Consider the following 27,527-nt stretch of genomic DNA (forward strand, 5'->3'; position numbering starts at 1 on the left):
AAAACTGTTCATCCAATAAACAGATGGGTGAAGGTCCTTTCTAATACGGATCATCTACTATAATAATACCTGACATGATAGAGTAATTAACAATTGAATATTGTATAGCTTGGCAAATTCGTTCCTAACACTCCCGATGGTCCGCGCGGGATGAAGGGCGTGTAGCGATAAATGAAAAACCCACTCGATACACGATTTCACATTTGCGCAGTCTTTCTCCCCGTCGCCCGCATATCATGGGAGTGTCATCAAAGAACTTGCCAAGCTATAGAGCAAACGTCTCCAGTAGGCCTAAGATGCGTACATCTCAATATGAGAAAATGACGAATGTCGACCAGCATTCGACCCAGAGTCGACAATATAGCTTTCTTTTTTGTTGCGTTGGGACGAAAGAGTGAGCGCCCCCGCCCTATTGGTAGAAAATATTTATTTTTCTCTTCACGAGATATGACGTCGCATGCTGCAAATATGCGATGCGCGTAAAAATCGCAACAAAAGAAACCGATATTTTCGATTCAGCCGCTATTGATCGACTATTTGTGTTCTTCTCTACATGAGAATCTCGTGATGACATATGTCGTGTCTTAAGCCACCAGAGGATGCTCCGGTTAAGGAGTGAGACGTAGACAATTTTCTGTCCGATCTGGGTTGCGGTTGTCGCTTATATTCTTGGTCAATAAGTATCGTTTTGTGATTGATTGAGTTTCTATACTAAACTAAATAAAGACGTAATAAGATTTTACTTTTCTATCTACGCGATTGAAACCGCGGGGGTTTGATAGTGGTTAATAATATACTCAGAGGCACAATATCATTCGCCTTCTTTAATATGACGCGAGTATGTTAAAGTGGGCGGATAATTGTGCTTCTGAGTATGCTATGGCTATGTATCCCATCAAGGGTTGTCAGACAATATCGAGACCACAAAAGGGATGTGACGAGCTGTGGTCACTGGGTATGCCGTATGGGTTCCATATATAAAAACCTTTGCCATTGTTATCGTACGTTTAAAATTTAATGGCCGACAAAAAGTACGTACTTCTTTTAGATTGCCAGCGTCGTGATCGTTAGCAGACAGGAAATCTTAATAGCAATTGTGCACTGTCTACTAAAAGTCTGCGACAGAATTTATTTATAAACTTTTTGAAATCGCCAGCCGCTCCGTTAACGTATGCAGGTTACAAGGTATGATTGGAATCTAAAGGTTTTTAGCATTTTCAGGAGAAGACTGATATTCTATTTAATCACGGATAGTAGATTTAGTTGATAATATTTAAATATTCATAGGTACTGACAATGCCTGTACTATTCGAAATAGTCATCTGGTACTCATACTGAACCATTGGCTTAAGTCCTTGGGCCAAGATGTACGTTAGGACTTGCAGGTAATTTTTTTTTTTTAAACTTTGACGTACCTACGCTAGTTGCAAATATACGAAATTGAGATTCTATGTAACAAATGTCATCCAGTGCCTACTGGTGGATATCATACAGTAGGTAGATGACATTATTGACATTTCTCAAATGATATGATGTTTATTTTAATAGATTCATTATAAAGGGCAAAATATTGAATAAGCCCCAGGCCTTCGTATTTTGCCTTTATCTTTCCCTGGATAATAAGCTGAAGCAGGCCATATTTGGAATTTCGCATTACAAAAATCATTATAGTTCAAGATATCAAAATATTTAGTCAAAGAAGAATATCATTACAATTATCTTCACGCGAATCTAGGCGAACGTTACGTCAAGAGTCGTTAAAAAAAATAATGTTTTGGGAAAGTGCGCCTAAGCAGAATATAAAAGATTTCACTTAAACGCTCCAACAAAATCGCCATTCATCATAACACATATAATGCACGCGACAAAGAGAGATCACAACGATTGTTAGGGCCCAAACAAAGACCTTGTGGCAACTTTAACCGCACACACTCCCACAAATTCGTAATAATAATAATTGGCCTGACGAGAGAAACTAGTTGCGACAACAAACTGTACATAATTGCTGATGCAAAAACAACAGTCATCACCAACGGCGGTAGCACACGACACCAAACTGGATCGTGGGAGTGAAACGGGAACCTTTTGAATAACACCATCGGTACCTGAGGAAACGCACAATATAACGCCTGCCAGACACGATCATGTTTACCGTGAAGCATTAAGTCTTCGCGTAGACCATGCTGTGCTGAGCGCTTTAGACATTTTTGGATGGGTGAAATGTCGTGCGTTCGCGTCAACGATATGCTTTTAACAGTATATCTGTAGCTATACAGGTGCTGTGTATACATTGATTTTACACTAGAGATATTATTTTTTTTAATTTATTTTGTACCAATATTAGTAACACACAAAAGTATAAAGAAAAACAGTGGACAAGGAAACACTTATCTCTATAAGAGATCTCTGCCAGTGACCCTTGGCAGTGGGAGAGATTTTAAACAAAAGAAATGGATAGGTACAACAGAAAAAAAGTGAGGAAACATATTATACTTAATACATATTATGTTTTCATTCGGTAGCCTCTTTAGCTGACAAAGAGGAATGCCCACCGATCAATACAACGTCGGCCCTGGGAACCCAGGCATGCCCCTATAAAAGTACATATGTATATGGAAATGATAATAATAATGATCTGCTTAAATAATTGTTTTATTAAAAGTATGTATCTTGAAGAAAATAACCTTTTCATTTATCACTCTTTTTGCTCAATAAGTTCGCCGGTAGACCAAAGCGACGAAGTAACATTTGAAGCTGTATTATATTGTTTTCTGTTACCAACAAGAAAACGAACAAACAAACCAATCTTCAAAAAATGACGTAAAACTCAGGCTGTATGGTCATCGATCTTTGCTTGTCCGTTGGGGGCAAATTAAAGATTAATTAGAAATGTCGTAAAAAGTTGTAGCGAACTTTTTTTGATAAAGTAATGATTTCATTGTTAAAGTAGAATTGTCAAGATTTTTTTAGATATTAAGTAAATTGCTTGGTGGTTTAGGGTAGGCCTGGGCATTTCCTTTTGATCGTGTGTGGCTGGCGTTACATTGTGCTCAGTGCTCACCGTGGGCTGTGCTACAATGGCGTGCCGTCATCGTGTTGAAACACTGTTGTGCGTAGCGCGAGTCGCGACTCTTTCGAAATCGAGAGTACCTAACAGTGTTTTAGGAATGCCGTACACAAATATGGGAATGCTGCGACTCCGGCAGACGATTTGGACATTTTTTCATATTGCATTATTATTACACAAACAAGATTCCATCTCAAGTTATTAGTAGCGTTTGTTAGCTTCATCTCTCAATCCTTTTAGGGTACGTTGTGGGTATGGTGACAGATCACGGTCGCGGTATTTCCCCTCCAACGGAAAAACCGACGACTGATGCGCCTGCAGTCGTCGGTTTTTCATTCATCGCTACACGCCCCCCGGCCCACGCGGCCCGTTGGGAGTGTTACGAACGAAGTTGCCAAGCTATAGTAAACAACACAACGAACAGACATTAATGCAGATATGAAATTGAGAGTGCAAGGCATCAAAAGAAAAAAAAATTAAATCCTTATAGAATCACTTTGTTTTCAGTCTGTTTGTATTTTAATGCCTTTATGTCAGTAACCACGGTTCCTTGAACAGTTGAATGTACTTTGAGTTATCGAGTTGAAATTATACATTTCAATGAACAACTAAAGGTTTGCTTATTATGAATATGGGTATAAGTCTTGGTACCCATTAATAGACCCTGGAATAAATCATTATAACATTAATTATACTACCGAATGGGTCATATTTCGTCCTACGTACAATCCAGCGACAGGTTTGAATCTAGGTCCTCACCCACATTACACCTTCCTATAAGCAGGTGGGTTGAGTAAGTCCATACTTTTACTTATAGCTATAACTATAAATTATAATTATTGTCTATACCATAACAGTTACTAGTCCGGAATGCCTTGCGCCCGTTTACAATATTATCCATCCAAGATTGAAAATTGAAATTGAAACTTGGTCGTTAAATATGGGCCGCATAAGCAGGTTCAAAGTCTTTTAGCTCACTGAGCCGTGAAGCGAGCTATGATAGAAGTATCTCTGACTGATCGAATCAGAAATGAGAGGATCCGTAAAAGAACCAGTCATAAACAGATCACGAAACCAAAGAAGAAATGTGCGGCATAGAGTCGCGAAACCAAAGTGGAAATGTGCGGCAAATAATTCGAAAAGCTGATGGACCTTGGTGTCCCAGGTTATTATAATATTCGACCTACACTGCGCTTTCTGAAGCGCAGAATAGGACATTATACGTGTTGAAAGAAAGGAAAGAAAGAAAATTTCAAAAATTGTGCAATATTTAACACCTATTGTAGTGCCTGATACCTAGACCAGGCAAGTCAAAAACCAAAAGTAATCTAAGCATCAGAACACCACTATGTTATTTTTGGCACAACCTTTAAAAAGATTCAGTTCAGCATTGTTGCAGAGAACTAGTCACAGAACTGTATTCGCTACAGACAAACAATCAAACAAAGTCGTTCCCCTATTAGTGTAGACAGGTACATACTAAAAGGGATTAAGGATTTACGTCCTACCTAAAAATAAGCGCCGGAAACGGTAACCTTCTTTGTTTACCTTTTAATCTAGAAAGGAAATCGATTCGTGCGAAATATCTTAAGCGTTTCCCATTAATCTATCAGATGCTTATAGCACGATAGCGTCCTATCTTATCGTAGATATTGGGTTTGAATGAAAAACGCGGCCACGTGAGTAGAGACGGCGAGGGGCGCGCATCGATAGCTGCGACAAATGAGGGCGTTTTTCATTAACGGAGCGACGGGTTTCCATGAATGGGCCGCTCGCACTGAATGGAAAACGCTAGCAAAGAGTTCGCCCCATTCACGGCGTAATGTGAACTACTTCTAACAGTCTATTCGCATAATAGCAAACTTGAAATTGTATAAGCTATAACTACTGTTAAACGAAAAGAGATAATTAAACAAAGTCTTATAGCAGTTTTATGATGTCAACGTTAAAAATCATATCATATACCGTATGACCGTAAAAAAGATAAAAATAAGTCTTCGAGTAATAGTGTTTACACTTGCAGTCTAACCATTTGCAGAATGTTTTTTTTTTACTACTACTACTACAATCTCACCCGATGGCAAGTGACGATGCAGTCTAAGAGGGAAGCGGGCCAACTTGTTAGGAGGAGGATGAAAATCCACACCCCTCTCGGTTTCTACACGGCATCGCTCCGGAACGCTAAATCGCTTGGCGGTACGTCTTTGCCGGTAGGTTGGTAACTAGCCACGGCCGAAGCCTCCCACCAGCCAGACCTGGACCAATTAAGAAAATCTCAATCCGCCCAGCCGGGGATCGAACCCAGGACCTCCGCTTTGCAAATCCACCGCGCATACCACTGCGCCACGGAGGCCGTCGATGTAAATGTGTTGTTATCTTGAAATTAAATATATCTATGGTTAAACGAAAAGAGACAAAAATAAGTCTTCTAGCAATATCATCATAGCAAAATGCAAAAGTGGTATTAACTTGGAATTAAATAAGCTTTAACCTAACTAGAGACATGATTAAACAAGTCTTATTTTATCACGTTAACGTTAAAAATCATATCATATGCCGTATGCTGACCGTATTTTTTCCCCTTGATTGATGAAAATAATGTATTCGTCCATACATGCATAAATGTTGCTTACCTAAAATTTACATGCACATCTTTTTACTCTGTTTTTATAGTGCCTGCATAGTTCATTTCACAGGTCACATATACTTAGCCAATACGAAGATGTATACAAGAACAATTTGTATTATTTATGAGATGCATGCATTTTCTTGATAATGATGCAAATACGAGTTACGACTTGCCAGCCAGCCGTTAGGTAGATACAGTTGCGAATTTCATTTTGAAACTCTTTTATGGTTGCATACCCAAAGATTTTATACTATTAGATAGGATACTAACGCGTCGAAACTAAAAAAAAAATATTTTAGAATTTAAACTATCGTGAGTGTTATTCATATTAATTGATTATGATGGTTCTTGGGTCGTGCCGCGATGCAAGAACCAGCTCATGACTAAGGGCACCGTATGGGTTTGAAACTAGTCGGGCATACTCCGACCTAATATCACGTGAGTTTTAGCCGTGTTTCATAATCAATTAATATAAAAAATATTTTGGTAATGTTTTGGTGTTAGGGGAGTATATCTCGATTTACTGAATTCTTTTACCACTAGAAAGCTACATTATTTGTGAGTGTCTTATGCTATATTTTAGCCCCGTATTCTCAAGAGAAAGAAAACTACGAGATTTTAAAAAGGCGTAAAATATACAAACACTCGTAACGAACTCATAACTTCTTCGCAGGCAAGTTATAAGCGTCACAGGTGACAGCCACGCCAGAAACAAAGGTGCGGTCTAGATAACACAGGCGCGGGCCGTAGCGGATGTTATGCCTAAACGTTAACCCGAGTTTTATCGCTTCGGGCATAACAATTTTGAAGATTTTTAAATACCTTTCCACTATTAGTTACTTACAAATTCTGACTATTTTTACGATGGTGTCTATCTGTTTGGCAAAGGTTTGAATTTGCAAACCTTTCATATCATTATCATATCAGCCGATGGACGTCCACTGCAGGACATAGACCTTTTGCACCAAACATCTCGGATACTAAGCCGCCTGCATCCAGCGAATCCCCGCGACTCGCTTGATGTCGTGGTGGGGGGTCGAAAAACACTGTGCTTTCAAGTGCGAGGTCGCCATTCCAGCACCGGACCCCAACGTACATCAGTTCTTCAAACTATGTGCGCCGCCCATTGCCATTGCCAGGTCTCGTTGAGCTTATGTCAGTGACTTTGGTTCTTCTGCGGATCTCCTCATTATAGTTACCGCAAAAAATACAAGACTGGTACCGAATCATACATGGATGAAGTCAGGGGCATCTGCGAGTCATTAACATAAAGCAGGCGGCGAGAGCTTAAAATTTGAAGTAAAAGCTTGAATTATTTGAAATATTACTTAAGACTTGCAAGACTTTATAACATCCATATTATCATTGTTTTAACTGCCTCATTGGTCCCGTGGTTAGCTGGTTCAGCTACGGACAATGAGGTCCAGGGTTCGAATCCCGGGTCAGGCCAACAAAAACAAATTGGGATTTTTCTTACAAGGAAAATCTTAATAGCAGCCTGGAGTTGGGAAGTTGGCGGTGTTACTACACCCCCGTGCCTCGGAGAGCACGTAAAGCCGTCGGTCCTGCGCCTGATCTCTCACCGGTCGTGTCGGTCTGCCGTCCCATCGGATTTCGAGAGTGAGAGAAGAGAGAGTGCACCTGTGCTTGCGCATACACTTGTGCACTATAATATCTCCTGCGTACATGGTTAATCTCACCATGAGATTAGCCGCCGTGACCGAAAAAAAAAAAAAAAAAGTCGGTCGGGAGCATATTATTATTATTATCATTGTTATTTAGCTTTAGAGTATGAATCACCACAATGATCTTATAGTAAGAGTACATGTCCAGCAAATTAGGTTATCTTGACATGTTCCTAATATAAACTCTACCTACACATATTCAACATTGTATTTATAGCACATATAAATAAATATGTGAGAATTATATATATAATTTGTGAGAGTTAGGTACTATAAAAATAAACTAGTTCACCTATTTCAGATATTTTAAAGACTTAAATTGATATTTTATATTACTTTGTAAGTTGTTTTAAGTACCTAATAAGTATGCTGCCAAGTCTGTGTGTGGCTGACCTTAAATACCATCTCACCTGATATTAAATGGTATGTAACTTTTTTAAGCTGTGATAGCCCAGTGGTCTGCCTCCGATTCCGCAGGGTGTGGGTTCGAATCCGGTCTGGGGCAAGTTCATTTTAATTTATTTTTTTAATATAATGTTTTGCACCTTCTTGCTCTTTCTTTGCAAGTCCTCTTGTCAGGGGTTGCCTGGTAGAGATTAGGTACTTATAGTAATAAGGCCGCCTTTGCATGCTAAGTGTATGTTCATTTTGTATGTTTTTAATTTTTATTGTATTGTTTGTATGCAATAAAGTATTTCCTTTTCTTCTACATCCAGTATCACAAAAAGCTCGTATAAAATTATAAATTTGACTCAAACATTAATAGCTTTACTAACGTCTTGATATTGCATGCACTAAGTTCATTGTATGATATATCTAACAGTTCAGTTAAAAGGGCCAGGGGTCATGCTCCGGAAGGCATACTGCACCCTTATCGCGTCAGACACAGTTTGCTTTATTTATCTAAGGATTTATGTGTTCACGCGCTACTGACAAATCAATCATCTGCTCAGTCATTTATTTTATTCTTATTGAACCGAAAATAAAAAATGACTCCATACATTCATGAAATTCTAGTGCCTTGAAATACGTAAAGAAAGATTATCAAACGCACTAGTCGTACGATTTTTGAAAGTGTCCCTAGATTTCTCCAGGATGCCATTGTCAGATCAATGAATAAAATGGGACCACATTTAAAGTGGTGAGTGAGCAAGTGAATTTTGAGCCGAATTAAAAAAATTAGAAAAGAACGAAACAAACAGAACAGAAAAAGTAGGGCTAACCTTTAAGTATGGACACAATTTTTTCTTAATACTACTGTGGATGTGGAGTCTCACAGAGTCCTATATGCAGACACTTTTTTAGAAAATTGATATAACATCACTTTAAAACTGACTGAGTATTAAAGTTATGGGATTCAGCATTAGGATAACGTGCTAATAAAATCAACTTTTACTTCAAAAATTATAGAAATTTTAAAAATCAAAAATGATGGTACTTTTCAGTCTAAATCTACATTTTTAGGTATTGAAAACAGTCAACTTATTTCTTTAACAAAATGAGTAATTTTTGTCAAAATATAGTATAATACAATCCAAAAACGTAAAACATCTCTTTCTGGTAACAAATGTTAAAAATTTTGACAACAGTCTAATAACATAAATTTACTGACAGGCTCCGGTCAATATTTCAATGGTTTTTTATTATGTGATATGCATCGGAAGGCACAACCTCCTACCTTGTTGGTAGTTTTACAACTAAAACAGAAGCTACTAAGCCACTCAATTGCGGGGAGTGGGGAGGTGGAACTAAGAAAACGAAAACATTGAGTATCCTGTGAGACTACGCTCATACTTAAAGGTTAAAACTCAATCTAGAAAAATCTAAGAGTGATGAAAAACGGAAGCAAAGAGACGGTACACCTAGGAAACATAGGACTGTACACCTAGGCTGAAGAAGATATTGGAGCTTGAAAGAGGCTATGTAAAACAAAAATCATCATATTGACATCAAGAGCAAACTGCTTAACAGCTGCATATTACCCTTAGTTGTGTATACTGTCAGGTTTTTTAGTGTTACATTATGAAACGAAGAAATTGTCAGAGATATGGAGTAACCTTGCTCTCTAAACCTTCTTTTATTATGCAAACAAAATTAATTACAGGACAATCTTAATTTATAAAATTAAGTAATGACAATTGAAACTTTTGTTGTGTTAATATTTAATGCATATTATTAACATATATTAACATAATTACACTGTACTTAATATTGGTTTAAAACTGGTATTGGATTCATGTTGCATATATCAGTAATTTACATTATAGTGATAATTACATGCTGTTATGACAAGTATTATAAACATAGTTGAGAATTCATGGTACAGATATAAAGGTTGCTTTTAGACCAGCAAACATAAAAAACCAATCTGTCCCATGATCTACACCATCTGATAAGAGTAAAAAATGAATCCCCACATTACATGTAAGAACATTTTATGCAATTAAAAATATATATGTCTACATTTTTAATTGCATCAAAGCAGGCTCAATGTCAAATTCGTCTAGTAAGCCCTATTCAATACTGGATTCTGCACCTGATTGGACTTTATTAGTATGAAAAACTTTATATAATCCCAGTCGCTATATTGAGAGCAGATCTTGAGACATTTTCCTTTTGTCCAAACAAACTAAGCGGATAGTACTTGTTGAGCATAGTGAGCCATGGGAGGTTAACATTCCGAAGGACCACAGTATAAAAGGGAATAAATATTATGACCAATTAAATGAATTAACTAAAAATATGTATGTGGTTAGTCTGTACGCCGTAGAAGTAGATGCTAGAAGATTACCAGCAAAATCTCTCTATAACTTGCTAAAAGTCTGGCCAGTGGAAGTCTCCAGAACTGCAGCAAGTTCTACATTAGAACTGATATCCAAAACTGCAATAATAGCATCTTACCAAATTTGACTAGACAGGGAGAACAACATGAGCGAAGAAGGGGAGTTTTAATTGATTGTCAAGGAATTCCAACCCTATTGAATCCATGGATATATATGGCCACATTGGGGCAGAGTGGTGAGTCTAAGCTCCAATTCCCCTCTACAGTAAGGAGGGATCACCTCCACACATCTATTAACTGCAGTTTATGTTGCACCATGGTTAGCCTTAATTTGAATATGTATTTTGTAGAATAATAATAATTTTAGTTTTTTCTTCTCGGTTTATTTATTATATCAATAAAATAACTAAAAGCATGTTCTATGATAACTTTGCTATTCAAGTGCATTCCCCAGGGAGATCATCCCCTCATTGTTATTATATTAATAGATTTAAATAATATGCTTCCTTTTAAGCCTGCTCTGATATGTTCTGTGAATCAGTTTTGCAGTCAGAACTTTTGGATGACTCATTAAAGCTGTCAATCTCCAGTTTTCAGCTTTAGGTGCTCGTGAACTAGTCATTCTTTATTGACAACAAAACACCACACACTTCTCAAAATAAGTTTTGGGTCCTTTGCAGGACTGATATGTTAGAATTACTGGAATTCCCCATAGCTCAATGCCATACATCTAGACCAGCTTCAATATTACTTTACAGAGTTTGTTATCAATCAATAGTTTGCTATTCCGGCCTGCTATCCAGTGTATGTTCTTATATCTTAAGTTTACCTCTTGTCTTTTAGTTTCGATATGGTGGGTGCCAGGTCAAACCCCTATCAACGTGCAATCCCAGATATTTGACAATCTCTTTATGTAGAAGATCAATTCTATCTAGGAATACAGGAGAACAGTTTTCTTTACGCAGCATATAAGTGACTTGCGCAGACTTGGAAGTGAATAATAATAATTAAATAAATAAAATAATTTCTCTAATACATAAATGCAACCTGAGTCTAATGATAATCTGCAATGACATGCACTCCTAGAGATTTTCAGGTAAGAAATTGCCTGTAGCTACAGCAAGCTGTACTGGGGAGAAATCCAATTATTGATCATGTTACAATGAAAATGTCATGGATCATCATAATCAACCTACATTTGGCTCACTGCTGAGCTTGAGTCACCTCTCAGAATGAGAGGGGTTAGGCCAATAGTCCACCACTCTGACCCAATACGGATTGGCAGACTTCACACACGCTGAGAATTGAGAAATTGTCATGATGTTTTTCCTTCGCTGTTTGAGACACAAGATATTTAATTTCTTAAAATGCACACAACTGAAACATTGAAACACTGAAACAAACTCCAATACGCTTCCTGGAATCAGAGGAAGAGGTCTGGTCTCTACTGGACTATCACAGACAGATAGTAGATCAAATAGCTGCTCTAATTATTATTAGAGCAGAGTAAGTTAATAGTGAGTTTGAAGGGAGTTACAGAGCTTAATATACTTATTCTTGGGCATAATATTAACTTATCAATTAAATCACATTAGCATATACATATAATTAGCAAGTTAATTTCTATGAATATCAAATATAGGTAATCCATGAAATTCAGATAACCTTTTTAACCGACTTCCAAAAAGGAGGAGGTTCTACGTTCGGCTGTATGTATGTTTTGATTATATCCTTATCATAGATAGCCCAGGAAGCTTGAATCGTAGTGGGCCCTAAAATAGAATGATGACTATGATAATTACGATAAATTTTAATTTTATATACATTTTTTTTTATATTTTTCCATAGACAAACCGCCTGCTTGACACTCAGATATTACAACTAGAAAATAATGAAAGAAATCACATTCGCAAATCGGTTTATGTATGCGATATAGTATGTACACTGATATCTAATCTAATATCATCTAAACATGAGTTCATTGTGTTTCACGGCAATTCATTCATAAATTGTGCGCGAACTGTCAAACCAACCAAGGATAAAAACAATGGAATCACGATTTGCTACGCTATCGTCTAGCGATTACTATCATACAAACATCTGGTTCTAAATACAATTTCTTTTCATTATACCCACTTGGACACCTATAAAAACATCTGGAAAGGAAATCTCAAGTTCTAAGTACCACCTGTTCGTCATAGTGACAACAACATATTAGCAGGCGCAATGAAATATGTCCTACCATTAAAATGATCTGTACAGCCATTAAACTATAAAACTTAGTGCTAACAAGTAGAATTATTAAAAATATTACATACCAATCTTGATTTTCAATCTTTCTTCTACTCGCACTTTACGCGTTTCGTCCGCCATGTTAAATCCATAACTGTTTATCTCTTTCATCCGCTGTTATCTCTTTCGGAACGAGCCCCTCGGCCGGCTTGTCCCGCCACTTCCGGAGTGTCGTAATGTTCTACTTAGGCCTGTTTTCAACGAGGTAGAGACAACAAGACAGTTCCGATTCGAACAAAATGAAACATGAATACAAATTTTATATTTCTACATTTTTCAAAAGCACAGTTAAAATTGAATGAATTCACAGATGCAACGCGCATGTGCTTAATAGCTGCTATTAAATTTATCAATGAATGCACTTCAAGAGTATTTAGTAAACACAATTTTTCACATCACTGTACTAACTAATTGGAACACTCATACAGGAGTTCACTTGGACATTAGCAGTCGTAATTTGATTTACACAACACTTCATCAATAAAATATTTGTTTCATTGAATGAACAAAAAAGTATGAATGGACAATTACGTCACGTCACAACACTGCGCCTGCGCGGCCTCGTATTCATGTTCAATGTGCATAGAGATTGTAGCATAGACAAAAGATTTCTCTTTAATTTGAAAGTAAAATGTTGCCATTCAAAATTTAGAACGTAATATTTATTACAAAGTGCTACCACAACATGCCAACTCTTAGAGGGAAAATAACTAAACCGATATGCCAAATAATCATCATCATCATCATCTAATCATCAGTCGATGGTCGTCCACTGCAAGACATAGGCCTTTTGTAGGGATTCCCACGATCCTAAGCCGCCATCATTCAGCGAATTCCTGCAACTCGCTTGATGTCATCAGTCTACCTGGTGGGGGTCGACCAACTCTGCGCTTACTAAAAATTAAAAATTAATGAAATATATAAATAAATAAATAAATAATAGGGTAAATTGGCTCTTCGAACTATGAGCCCTGCTTCCCATTCCCACTTCTGCTTCGCGACTCGTTGAGCTATGTCGGTGACTTTGGTTCTTCTGGGGATCTCCTCATTTCTAATTCGATCACACAGAGATACTCCGAGTATAGCTCGTTCCATCACCCGCTGTGTGACCCTTCTTATGAGGCCTATAGTTAGCGACTAAGTCTCGAAACCATATGTTCCACCGTATGATCACTGGCTACACGCACTGTTCGAAGACTTTTGTCTTCCATCACTGAGGAATTTTGGACAAAAATATATCGTGGAATGTTCCAAATGCTACCTAGCTGAGTTGGATGCGACTGTTTTCCTCTTTCTTGAAATTGGACCTACCCAACTGGACTGTCTTAGGTATATGTATTCGTCTACAATTTCGAGTGCAGCGTTCTTAACTATATCTAAGTTGAGCGAAACATGAGCGTTACACATTATTTTTGATTTGGCCTTGGTAATTTTCTAAATATATTCCATATGCTAAATATTATGCTTTAATAGTATCATAAGTTGTTTCTGACTACTATAATTACAATGGGCCAGAACTAATGTAGCCCTTTTAATTTATTGTTTCATTCTAGTTTGTTTTATCTTTTAATCATCATTAACAACGAACGACGATTAACGAAGAACAGTAATACAAACACAACAGTCATAAGCCACCAGCATCCAGCGCCTCCCTGCAACAAAACAACACCAGAAGCTTTTATTTTCATTTAAAAGAGACTTGCTCTTTAAAATGAAAATAATTAGGTATTGTTGGAAAAATGTAGTCGGAGGAAATATGTTCGGCTATATAGCATGGCTTAGTTCTATAATAGAGCGGGGTGTTCAGGGCTGCCGTAGTGGAATCTTGCCCAGTTAGCTAGGAGCGGAGAATGACTTGAGTGAAAAAAGGGAGTGCTAATTAATTTTAAAGGACGTCATTAATCCTACATCCATCGGTCACAAGTCCGGAACTTCGCTTAAGGTAGTTCTCTGCCACTCAAGGGATCATAATTATTTATACCTATTTTGCCCTTTCCACTTCTGATGTCATCCCTTATCCGACAGTATTGTCAGTTTCCCAATTTATGATTTCGATTTAGTAATTTATAAAACGTTTGATGAAATTTATTTATTCCGCTGTGTAGGCAAAGTACCTATTTATAGATTTATCAAAAAGAAAAAGGGCAAGGATCCTGGGGTTAATAAATTGGAGAGGTGTGGCGACACTTTACGGCATTGTATTCAAAAACATGGGGCTCACGCTCAGAAGAATAGATCCATGGACGTGCACAACGATAGTTTCACTGAATAATATTGTACGTTAGACCCTGTAAAACCAGGCACTATGAGGTATTAAATGTGCATAATTCGAGGTCCGCATTCTATTCAGAAAAGCGTGCAGATTATGATTCTGCATGTTGCTAGGAGGTTTGTTGGTCCAGTCTTTTTTATAGACTACCTTTTGGTGTTGAAGGTATGGACTGAACAAATAGTTTGTATCAGTTTTATTGCTTACTAGCGGACGCCTGCGACTTCGCCTGTGAATAATTAATTTATGCTTTCAACCCTATTTATTTATCATTACATTTTACATTTTACATTTCACCGATAGTCAATGTATCTATTACCGCAAAGATAGCTCGCAAAGGAAAATTCAGCCGATTTCAATAACATCAAAACATTGCCACATAATTTTAAAGCGAAAAATAACACCTATAATAGGTTTAATTACTCGCTGAATTTTTTACCCCTATTAAATTTTTACATAGATAGTCAATCACTACCTGAACATAATTGAAAAAAATTACAGACTTTCAAATTTCAACTCCTATTTATCCTATAAGGGTGAAATTTTCGAAGTTCTTTTTTGTTGAACCGACCATTTTTCACCATTTTTTTTATTTTAAGATAAATTTCAACCCCATTCAACAATCCTTTAAAATTCAACTTTAGGGGTTGAATAAAAAAATGTGAACTGTTATTAACTACTATACGTACTATATACTATATAGTATTATAATTTTTATCAACTACTACTAAACTCTTATAAGTCGCACTCAAGGATTTTAATGGTCGCACTATAGTGTGTTAGGAAAAATAAAATCTTGAACTTTGACATTATTAGATCTGGAACATCACGGCACGCCAGTGGTCTATTTTTATTCAGTCTGCGCCTTTGGTCTGCGCCATGTTAAGCATAAAATCCTTGGTCTGTGCATCCTCTATGACAGCACTCCAGCGCTTTAATAACAGGTACTCAGGGCCGTAAAATAAATTCAAAAAAAATAAAATTAGCTATGACTAAACTATATTGACATTGACAACTTCATTTGACATTTGTTTTGTGATTGACAATTAATAATGACATTGACTAAATTTGACATAAAAATTACTATTTTGTAATTTTGTATTTGTATTTTTTTAAGGAAACATAGAATTAGAAATAAAAAAAACACTCATCTAAGTCCAAGAATCATCTAGAATTAATTTACACTGCACTGACAAGGACAACCATGATTGATAGCTACGCACATGCCACTTTCGATGTTATGTACGTTAGTGAAAATATACCTGGTCCAACAGAAGAAACCCTGGAGGGTTCTGATATAGCTAGAAATTTCAATTCTCAGTTAACGCATTGCTGTACATGCAATGACAAATGCCTGCAAGATTGTTGCGAATGCCTTAAAATATCCGGCGGCGCTAATTACACATTAATCCAAAATCATACAAAAGGCGTATATATCATGAACAGAAAAAACAACGTAACATGCACCTATCCAGTTATAGAGTGCAGTGAACTGTGTAGATGTTCAGATAACTGTGGAAATAGGCTTGTTCAGAAGGGGCCTATAAATTCACTTTATGTAAAACCATCAGAAAATAAACTAAAAGGACTAGGCTTGTATACAAACACATACATTCCAAAAGGGTCTTTCATATGTGAATATGCTGGGGAAGTTTTAACTAAAAGCCAAGCTATGTCTCGTTACCATTACAATGAAAAACATGGACGGATGAATTATATATTCTGTTTGAATGAGCATGTAGCTGGTAAAACTACTCAGATGTATATAGATCCAAGTAGTTTTGGTAATATAGGCCGATATATTAATCACAGCTGTGAGCCTAATTGTGAGATAGTACCAGTAAGGTTTTACTATCCTTTGCCGAGACTCGCTGTGTTTAGTTTATTGGATATCCAGCCTGAATCTGAAATAACTTTTGATTATGGTTCCGATGACATAAACAATTGTGTATCTGAGGTAACTCGAAAGCTCTGTTATTGTAGCAGTAATAAATGTAAGGGATTTATGCCCTATCTTCCTTGTTAAAATAAATTATTATGTAATTTATGTATTTATATTTATATAGGACTGGCTGACGCCGCGAGGTTTTACTTGCGTGGTTCCCGTTCCCGTAGCAATACGAGGATAATATATAGCCTAGGGCATTCCTCGATAAATGGGCTATCTAACTCTGAAAGAATTTTTCAAATCTGACCAGTAGTTTCTGAGATTAGCGCGTTCAGTCAAACAAACAAACTCTTCAGCTTTATAAATATAAATTTAATATTTATAAATATAATATTAGTATAAATATAAATTTTGTAATATAAACAATTCTTGTATGTAGGTATAATGTACATTTTGAAATCTTGGGAACAGAGGAGATGATGTGGTGTATCATAAATCTAATCTTATAATAAAACTGTAACAGGTCAAATTCTGTACATTAAAGATATTTTGAAGATTTTAGTTGAGAAGGCATATAATTGTCTGTGTGTCCATATTTATTGTATATTTTGCATCACGCTGAAACTACTGAATGAATTTAAATGAAACTTGGCACTATTTGAGACTAATTTGTGGAAGAGTTCTAAGATACTTTTAATAGTGAAAATTATATCAAGACAGGGGTAAAAGTTTGCATGGAAAGTCCTTCATTTTTCAAGTTACATTTGTGTTTGGTATGTGTACTACCAAAAAATACTGAAAATAATGTAACTCAAGATTTTTCATATTTCTACCCCTAATTGGTTCATAAGGGGTTCAAATCGTTCATGATATAGATTCATTGAGTTTTATGTTTGTAAAATGATGAGTGGATGTAATGACTATTTATTATACTTATCACATGCAAAAATATAAATAGAAGGGTGTAGGGGTTGAAAGCTTATATCGATTTCCACGTGGATGAAGTCGCGGGCGTTCCCTAGTATTCAATATAAATGTATGTTAGGGTATTAAAATAAATAATCAGTATTGAACTAGCATTGTTTTATTGAATGGCGACAAGTTATTCCAGTCGTTTTAGGTTTTATCTGGGGAAAAATTCCTAGTGAGCTGAATTTATGTAACACCTTAGGAGTGACAATGACCTCTATTGACCTCTGAGCAATAGGTCGCGAAATATTTGCGAAAAACTGATTTTCGTGACCATTGTAACTTCTTAGCCTTATATTGATGTCGATTTTTTAACCGACTTCCAAAAAGGAGGAGGTTCTATGGTCGGCTGTATGTATGTTTTTTTAACATCTTCTTAATAACACCGTAATAAAGGTAGAATACAAAAATTCAGCTAACTAGGAATTTTTCCCCAGGTTGGGGTTAAAATGCCTAAAATTACTGGACTATTAATTAGTATTTGGAAGTTTTGATACATTTTCTTTTTATACAAGGCAAGTTTTTAATCCTTGAATTTATCTAAATAGCTTTTAAGAAACCATGATGAGGAATTAATAAAGTATTTGTTTACTACTATTTTTACCGAACTACGGTGAAGCCAAAAGGAAGGGTAATGATTTTGGCAGTCTATGTATGTTTGTATGTTCCACCGTAGCACTTCAAACTACTGAACCAATTTTAATAAATGAGGTATCAAAATATTTGTAATAATGGCCCTGGTGACTTAAGCTATATAAATTTCATCAAAATACAACAGATTCTATTCTCGAAAAAAATTAAACCTAATTTCTTATGATTACCAAATAAGATCTTGGCAAGCAGAAGCAAATATTACATAGGAACGCCCTCCGGAATCGGAGGCAGAGGTCATATCCACTGGGCTATCACGGCTCTGTTTGAAATCATTCGATTTAAATTACCCCAAATATTGTTAGCGGAACACTCGCAGATGTTACAGATGACACTTCATTCTATCTACCCCTGCGACTGATTGTTACAAACTCAGAATAGCGAACGAACTGTTAAATTGGTGCGGCGTGGTGGGTCTAAGCTCCATAATGAGGAGGGTTTGATCAGACTGTAATGGACCGTTAAAATATACTGATAATGACGAATACTGGTCCTGGGTTTCAATCTTCAAATTTCAAACCTCAATCGCCGGCTGGGGCGATTGAGGTTTTTTTTTAAATTGGTTCTGGTTGGAGACTTCGGCCGTGGATAGTTAGGTAGGACCACCCTACCGCCAGGCGATACGATACGATTCTGATACGACGTCATGTAAAAACCGAAATGGGTATGGATTTTCGTCCTTCTCCTAACAAGTTTGCCCGATTTCATCTTAAATTGCATCATCACTTACCATCCGGTGAGATTGTAGCTATAGACTAACTTGTAAAGAATAAAAAAAAAAACCAACGAATCCTTAGTAAAATCCTATTGATTGGAACATTAACTAATAACGACCATAATACCCCACTAATGATCTTCACATTCAAATTACAACGAAGTCGATTAACGATCGCATATTTCAATAAAAAGGATCCATAAATATCATTCATAGAATTTGACGACCTCTGTAGCGTAGTTGATTACGCCTTGTTTACTGGTGGGTAGTCTCGGGTTCGGGATTCGGGACTTATTTTCATAGCCACGGTTCGGGGACCTAATAATTAGTAGACGACCAGTTTAGGTAAACTTAAACCATCATTTTTTTTTACTTTTAAAAATTAACCCAGTAATAGGAATGCCTCGGTAAACATAAGCTGTCTGTTACCTATGGTTCCGAGACTTGGTCGCTTACTATGGGCCTCATAAGAAGGCTCAGAGTCACACAGCGGGCGATGGAACGAGCTATGTTAGGAGTATCTCTGCGTGATCGTATCAGAAATGAGAAGAACCAAAGTCACCGACATAGCTCAAAGAGCCGAAAAACTGAAGTGGCAATAGGCGGGGCACATAGTTCGAAGAGCCGATGGACGTTGGGGTCCCAAGGTGCTGGAATGGCGACCCCTGAACTAGAAAGCGAAGTGTTGGTCGACCCCGCACCAGGTGGACTGACGACATCAAGCGAGTTGAAGGGATTCGCTGGACGCAGGCGGCTTAGGATCGTAATGTTTGGAAGTCCCTACAAAAGGCCTATGTCCTGCAGTAGACATCCATCGGCTGATATGATGAAGATGTCGGTACCAGGCACTAGTCGTTATCATTAAAATCAGCTGATAGTGGTCATTATCTTGACAAAGGTGTTACTTGAAATCATGAAATAATCGAATTTTGATATGTTTTCATTTATTATGCTAGAGGTCAAACGTTATTAAACCTGTCCGTGGTACTATGGATCTCAAAAGCATTAAAAAATGGATTCCTTGATTGAGATTTAATCTTCCAATCAAGTACGCTTACCTAGCTGACTATCATTTTGGCGAAAACGTATGTATCGTGAAGAGATTTAGTTATACGATGCCACATAGAAACCTGTTTCTTGTATTGTATCCCGCGTAGAAACCAGTCGGGGTTGAATAATCTTACCTCGTTATCTTCTGAGACTGTATGGTCAATTAAAATTAAAAACAAATAAAAAAGATGTTATTGGTAGATGGAGGAATCGTGTTTATTTTAGGTATATATATATAAAGTTTCTTAGAATGACCTGTAAAAAGATACCGCGCGGTTTTACCATGTTTACTAATACACGTGAAGGACTGGCTGGTTGTTTGTAATTACGTACCTGATTTACCTGTATCCACCCTTACAAGAATTGATAGAGATTCCTCAATACATCAATTCAATATATGCAAGTTAAATTGAAGAGTCTGTCTGTCATTTAAATAAAACTGTATTTTCTCAAATGCAAACCTTTTTAGCCCCCGACACAAAAAGAGGGGTATTATAAGTTTGACGTGTCTGTCTGTCTGGTACTATAGCTCCCGAACGAATAAAGCGATTTAAATTTAGTTTTTTTTTTGTATTAAAGGTGACTTGCGCATTGAAAGAGAATATTGATGACTTGATCGAGACTGTAAATAATAATTTCATGACATTCGGGGGTTTTCAAAATTTGTACCTATTCAATTTTATTAACACGCTTAGCTTCACTTGTAACGTATGTATGAAAATCTTGGAATCTCAATTTGACCCACTTCATGGTCTTCGATTAGGATGAAATTTTGCACACGCTCTGTGTTCTGGTGACAATACTACATCACTAGCTAAGAAACGTCTTTACAAATCCAATATGGCGGCCTCCCAAAGATGGCGAACTGGCTGTTTGAAATCCACCCCCCTGATATCAAATGAAAGGGGTTGCTGTCAGGAATACGAGAAAAATAGTCACGTAACTTAAACCCAATATAGCGGACGTCCAAGTTGGCGGACAGGGTATTTCAAATGAACCCCTATGATATGGGTATCAAAAAAAAAGGGTTTGCTGTCAGGAATACTAAAAAAACCATTTGTAATTTTTACTACGTGCTAAAAACGTGTTTTTTAAACTATTATGTTATTAAACTTTTTATTTGTTTGTCCGGTCTCTGGAATGGCTGAATCAATTTGAATGGGACTTTCACTGGAAGATAGAGGATATTTTGACAAGTTACCCCTAGACTGCGATCTCACCTGATGTCAAGTGGCGATGCAGTCTAGGACGAAAGCAGGTTTACTTGGAAGAGGTAAATGTTTATTCTACCCATACTGCACTGGCTATTTCTAGATGGCATCGTACCGGAACGCTAAATCGCTTGGCGGTACGTCTTTTCCCGTAGAATGGTAACTAGCCACGGCTGAAGTTTGTCACCAGACCACACCGGAGCCAATTTAGAAAATGTTATTACTCGTGCTGGTAATCGAACCCAGGACCTCTTTCAGAACCGTAGCACTACCATCTGCGCCAGAGAGGTCCTCAAAATTATTCAGTAACATACATAATTATATAGCTTAATAATGTAAAACCCACGACTGATGCACCTCACTTCCCCGCAAGCACAATTTCACACCCGCACAGTCTTTCCCCCCGTCGCCCGCATATCATGGGAGTGTCTTCAAACTTGCCAAGCTATAGACATTTTTTTTTATCACAGAAAAATCAATAGTTCCCGCGAGATTTGTAAGAAATTTAATTTCAGACTGATAAAATCGCGAGCGTCCTTGTAATAATATTTAGATTTATGTAGCAAAATTTTGAGTGAATCCTTTGGTGAAAAAATTAAGTACCCAAGCCTGGAAAGTCCCACGAATGATGATACTGCGAATGATTTAAATACAATATAATATTATTCTGAGTATGTAGTATCTAATATTATAATTAATATTTGTGTCCGTTTGTGTTAAATCTCATTATTGGATTCCATGAGACTTCCTTATGCTAAAAGTGTAATTATTCGCGCGTCATGGGGACTTATTAGATTTTGTAGATTAAAGGAAGAATTGGTTAAATACAATTTTCGTTTTCAACGGTGGGTAAAAAAAACTATACTTACCTATAAACTTTAAAGACACAAATTGTTATTCCTTGTATTTATTTTCACTTTTTCGATTGGTTGTCTGGTAGAGATCGCTCATTAGCGATAAGGCCGCTAATTGTACATTAGTTTTTAATTAACATTATAATAACATTATAATTTATAATATTTTCTACGTACTTAAGCCAAGGTTCTGCCAGCTCTTCAAGCCGAACTTCGAAGTATACCTTATCCATTAAAAAATAATTATCAAAAATGGTTAACTCCGTAAAAATGTGGTCTTACATTACAATTTTCAATTCTACAATAAATTAAAATGAGTAAACAATCAATCATCCCATGTTTTCCTACCCTTAGGGTTAGATTCTTTTTCCAAAATATGGGACTAACTTTGGGTTACACCTTTTCCAATAAAAAAAGAAATACGAGTATCAAAATCGGACTACAAATTTACGCGTGGATATACCTACATAAAAATACTATATGCTTCTTTAGATTATAATCTATCTATGTGCCTTCGAGCGTAAAATACTAACTTACATTCGCATTTATTAAATTAGAATAATTTTATAATGCAATCCGTAAATGGTAGTTAACGGAGTTTTAATTTGTTCGAACAAACCGAATTACGTATCGCTTTCAAGCAAAGCTGCGAGCTTTGTCCAGTTTAGCTACAAGCGGCTAGTGCGTCGTGGAAAGCCCAACCGTTAATAACAAACAACTGTATAGTTATAAAGTATGAGCAGATATAAACACAGGCGAGCGACTGCTAACAAGTTCCGCGCCGTAACACGGTGGGGACGGTCGTCTCGTTTGTATCGAGTAACGAGTTATATTTACCTTCCACCAGGGAGTGGAAGAACGTGCCAGAGTTTAAGTGATTGCTGCAATCATCTCGTTGAGCGTAAACAAACCAGTGAGTCCCATTGAGCATTCGTTACCTTTTATGTAACATAACATGCCGGCCGGTGATGTTCATTGTAACCTTATTGTAACTGTGTTTACAATAAAATTATCGGCTCCATTATTTATGCCTATAAACTTATAATAAGAAGTTAGTCATTGTTGTTAATTATGTAATCTTTTAGCTTTATCGTCTTTTAAGTAGTACGTTTTGGTTTTTGTTTAGCTATTATGATAAATATTGTGTTTAGCTTGAACTTGATGGTCAACCGGTTAGGATTGTTTCGTAGATTGTCCTCATCCATCTTTATGTTTACATGCATACTTACCAGGTATGTTATATATAGACAGACATTCCAGACGCGGTTCATAGGTAGGACATAGAAACATTCTAATAAGACGTAAGAAGTAGATGAATTTATGAAAATAGCTCGGTACCTTCCTAGATACTTTGTAATTAATATTTATTAGCAGAAGCCCTCGACTTTATCCACGTGAAATCCAGTTTTTCACAAATTGCGCGGGATCCATTTACAATTCCGAAAGAATTCCAGGACATTTGCTATCGACAGGTCACGTGATTAAGATCTGTTATTCCCATACATTTTTCTAGTTTTCGAAGCGTTTGCGATCGTAGAATGAGAATCGACGTGCCACTTGGCTAGGGTGGCAAAAATGAATCTTAGTTTTTTTCGATATTTTACTACGTACCTAAGTATACCTACCTACGAGTAAGTAACTGTGATTCTTTAATTACCTTTATACCTCGTCATCATTGAGGAAATTTATCACTTGTTGCAGTTGACTAAGTACCTACCTGGATGTGGAACTAATGTACTACATACGTTGTGTATTGTAATTGTATCGTACGATTTGTTGCCGACGATTACTTAGTAGACTAGATGACGCCGCGCGGTTTCACTCTCGTGGTTCCCGTTCCCGTAGAAATTCGGACATAATATATGAGTATAGCCTTCCTCGATAAATGGGCTATCTAACACTGAAAGAATTTTCCAAATCGGACCAGTTCCTGAGTTTAGCGCGGTCAAACAAACTCTTCAGCTTTATAATATTAGTATAGATACATTATCGCTGGACATACATAAAAAAAAACATACATACAGCCGAACGTAGAAACTCCTCCTTTTTTGGAAGTCGGTTAATTATAGTTACAATACAATATAGGTAGTGCAGCTAGAGCCATCCACGGTTATAGTACGCGGCCTATAACTTGACCTATGTGTAGTTTCGGGTTTCAATAACGCCTGTGAATAAATTTGAGCAATTCGGTTTTTTCAAAATAACTTTTTTTCTGTACGTCCGATCTTAATGAAACAAAGCCCTGGACTTTGCTTAATCTATCAGTGAAAACTGCATCAAAATCCGTTTCGTAAAACCAGAGAATAGCGCGAACAAACAGACAGAAGGACAGACAGACAGACAAGAAAATTAAAAAAAATATTTTTGTATTCTATTGCTTATTTCTAATCGCCCTAACTTGATTTTTGTTAAATTTGGTCAAAGTACAGACACTCGATTTCTACTCTTTTACTATAGTATTTTAGATTTTAGATTTTAGATGATAGTATAGATAGAAGATAGATAGATAGATAGATAGAAGAAGATAGATAGATAGATAGATTATTTTTCGTCTGTCGTCTGTCTGTTGCATTTTACGTATATAAATAAAATTTGGCACGATATGAAACCATAATACGAAAAAGGTTAACGAATACCTTTTGACGCGAAAACAAAATCAGAAGGGAAATAGGGATTGAAAGTTTGCATGAAAATCCTTCATTTTCAAGTTACTTACATATGTAAAAAATGGTATGAGTACTACCAGAAAACACATGTAATTCAAGATTTTTTAATTCTACCTTTAGTTCTACCTAAAAATGAGTTGAAGTTTTTTTTAATACAAATCGTTCATGTTTTTATTTATATTTTTGTAAAATTATTATTGTATATATAAAACACATGAAAATATAAATAGAAGGGGGTGGTGGTGGGTGTTTAAAGTTTACATAGATTTTCACGCAAACGAAGTCACAGCATCCGATATAGGTTTATATATGACCGTATATCGACCTGACCTTATACCTATTCCAAGCTATAATTTCTCAATTTGTAGCTGCACTGTCAAACTTAAGTTAAAGCACAGAATATGTAGGTATTATACCTCGAACAATTAGTTGTCTTCTGTCTGGCTATAATAATTTATCGGTTTCTGGGGATACAATTAATATTCATACTCGTTTCTCGGGGGCTTTAAACTCCCAGAAAGCTAATATTATGGCTTAGCAACATCTTTGACGCACACATTTGCAGGCGTGGCGAGCAAATAATACCTATAGTGTCTATCATCTAACCTCGAAAGCTTATAAGTTTTTATGTGACTGAGTAATAAATAATCAAATATGTTATGTTATAAACATTTCGAATACCTACTTTTTATGATAGGGAATACGTTTCTAATAAGAACAGCGAAGATGTGGAATGCCCTACCAGCTTCTTATGATTTGTGCACCTTCAAGACAAGATGAACATACAATTGAAAATTTTGAAAAACCCCCGAAGGTCATGAAATTATTAATTACGCTCTCGATCAAGTTACTCATTCTCTTTCAGTGCGCTTTTTTTGAGACCCCGCTCGAGTATATTTGCCGACATTCGGTTATTCTTCCCTACTTTAATCCCCCAGAACTTATCAAACATATCTAAGAACACACGCACATAAATCGCTTTTCATACAAAACAAATTAAATTTAAATTGCTTCACTCGGGAGCTATGGAGCCACAGACAGACTGACAGAAAGGCGTCAAACTTGTAACACTCCATTTTTTGCGTGGGGGTTAAAAAGAAATTAGGTAAGTTAATAATACCCGTATGTAATCAAGACGTAATATGTGGATATATTTACAAAGATATGAAAAAGGGATAACTTAAACCTGCTGCCGTATGCATGACAGAAAATGAAACCAGAGTGGCGTAGTAACACGTTACGTTACGAATTACTTAATGAAAATGCTCCGAATTACTATCGTAAATATACTTATGTAGGTAGGTATGTAAATTATTAACAGATCGCTTATTACGTAATTATTTAATAATGAATTTTTTATCTAAATAGCGTTTAAAAAAATGAAAGTTTATCAAAAATGCTAGGTACTTATTTGCACTAATCATCAACAATGTTATCTCAAGCTGACCTTTATTATTTAACATTACATAACAGTAAACGTGTATGATAGGTATAGATCCCGGCAAGTAAGTTGAACCTTAATGACAGTTTTCTGTGTAGGTAGTAGGTACAGTAATAAAAGCCCGGTACTCTTAAAGATGACAAATAATGTAAAAATTTATAAGCTATTGTAATCATTTCATATGCGATTGTAATAGTACATTATGATATAAAAGCGGTAAGTTGAAAATTACAGCCGAGGCGATATTGCAGCTCGAGCCACGTATGTCATACGACGTTTTATAACACATTTGCCCGTCAGCGCCAGACCTTCGTCATTTTATAAAAGCTGAAAGTTTGTAAACTCAATTATGGAGTTTGAACCGTGGTGGCAATCGTCAAAATCAATCTATCAATCGTCTAAGTATAAAGTGTATTTTTTATGTTTTCCTCGGCATAATATGAGAAATTATATTCCCAGTCGCCACTCACTTAACTTCGTGGCAACCCTTCGAAAACACTATTTAATTTAAAACTTCAAGGGTGTTTAGCGAAAGATTGCCATAAAGCCAAGTATCTGGCGAATGCCGATAAAAATATAAAAAAAATATACCTTATACTTGGGTGGTTGAGGGTTTGGATGCTTAAAACCTGCTATCTCCCAAAGTCACCATGGTTCAAACTCCATAGTTGGTTACGGTACTTATCTATAGTAAGAGCATGAACAATGACAATCTTACAGCTTTTATAAAATGACGAAGGTCTGACTGTCGCTGGCTCTCCGTCTATTACATTTGTATAATTATATCAATTTCCGATTAGACAGCATTCTTGATGAATGCTCCCAGGCAGCTTGACTTTTTTCAATACCTAATACTTCCAACAATTATTATCGTCATGTTTAAATTTTACACAAAATCGACATACCTAGTAAGTATATAACGAAATCTTCCCCATAATCACTATGTATTGGTTGGTCAAAACCGCATGAAAATCAGTTCAGTAGTTCTTAGGACAGACATAGAGACGCGTTGGAGGACTTACTTTTTAATATGCTGAATAGAAAATGTTCATTGCTTATAAATAAGCGTTTTTTTTAAATAAGGAATTAAAAATTTATAACATCTCGTATCGAAGCGATTCGCAACAGGAAAAAAGACTAGTTTGTGTTTTTAAGTAAATTTTCCTGTGGTTTTTTATAAGAACCAGAATTTAAAGGTCGAGGTGGATATCAGGCACGACTTTTAATAATTTAAGTGTGAACTGTAAAATAATTAATAACGTTGTGTTTTTAAACGATAACGTTACCATATCTGATCAATATAATGTACGGTTTCCTCTTCAAATAAGCAAAACCTTGAGGTTTGAATTACTTTTTCA

At 36.3% G+C, this 27,527-nt stretch overlaps 3 protein-coding genes across 14 annotated transcripts in view; 2 read left to right on the forward strand and 1 right to left on the reverse strand.

Moving 5' to 3' along the window:
- Positions 1–13,042, reverse strand: part of LOC112058430 (GTPase-activating protein) — a 55,000-nt gene extending 41,958 nt beyond the window's left edge. The window contains exon 1 of the mRNA XM_024099272.2: positions 12,482–13,042. Coding sequence (XP_023955040.2) covers positions 12,482–12,566 — 85 coding nt within the window. The 5' untranslated portion in view covers positions 12,567–13,042. The remainder of the gene's footprint in view (positions 1–12,481) is intronic.
- A 2,744-nt stretch (positions 13,043–15,786) lies between these two features.
- Positions 15,787–17,811, forward strand: LOC112058459 (histone-lysine N-methyltransferase SETMAR). Its single transcript, XM_024099312.2, has one exon. It carries the CDS (start codon positions 15,929–15,931, stop codon positions 16,748–16,750), a length of 822 nt encoding a protein of 273 aa, XP_023955080.2. The 5' UTR covers positions 15,787–15,928; the 3' UTR covers positions 16,751–17,811.
- Positions 17,812–22,817: 5,006 nt separating this feature from the next.
- Positions 22,818–27,527, forward strand: part of LOC112058428 (inter-alpha-trypsin inhibitor heavy chain H4) — a 37,695-nt gene continuing 32,985 nt past the window's right edge. For all 12 annotated transcript variants that reach the window (XM_024099266.2, XM_052891636.1, XM_024099268.2 and 9 more), the window contains exon 1: positions 22,818–22,975. The gene's annotated coding sequence lies outside the window, so the exon portion shown is untranslated. The remainder of the gene's footprint in view (positions 22,976–27,527) is intronic.

This window comes from Bicyclus anynana, chromosome 4 (assembly GCF_947172395.1).
Source record: "Bicyclus anynana chromosome 4, ilBicAnyn1.1, whole genome shotgun sequence".
Lineage (NCBI taxonomy): Eukaryota > Metazoa > Arthropoda > Insecta > Lepidoptera > Nymphalidae > Bicyclus > Bicyclus anynana.

Excerpts from the sequence above, each read along its gene's own strand:
- LOC112058459 (XM_024099312.2), top strand. The coding sequence starts at position 15,929 with ATGATTGATAGCTACGCACATGCCACTTTCGATGTTATGTACGTTAGT.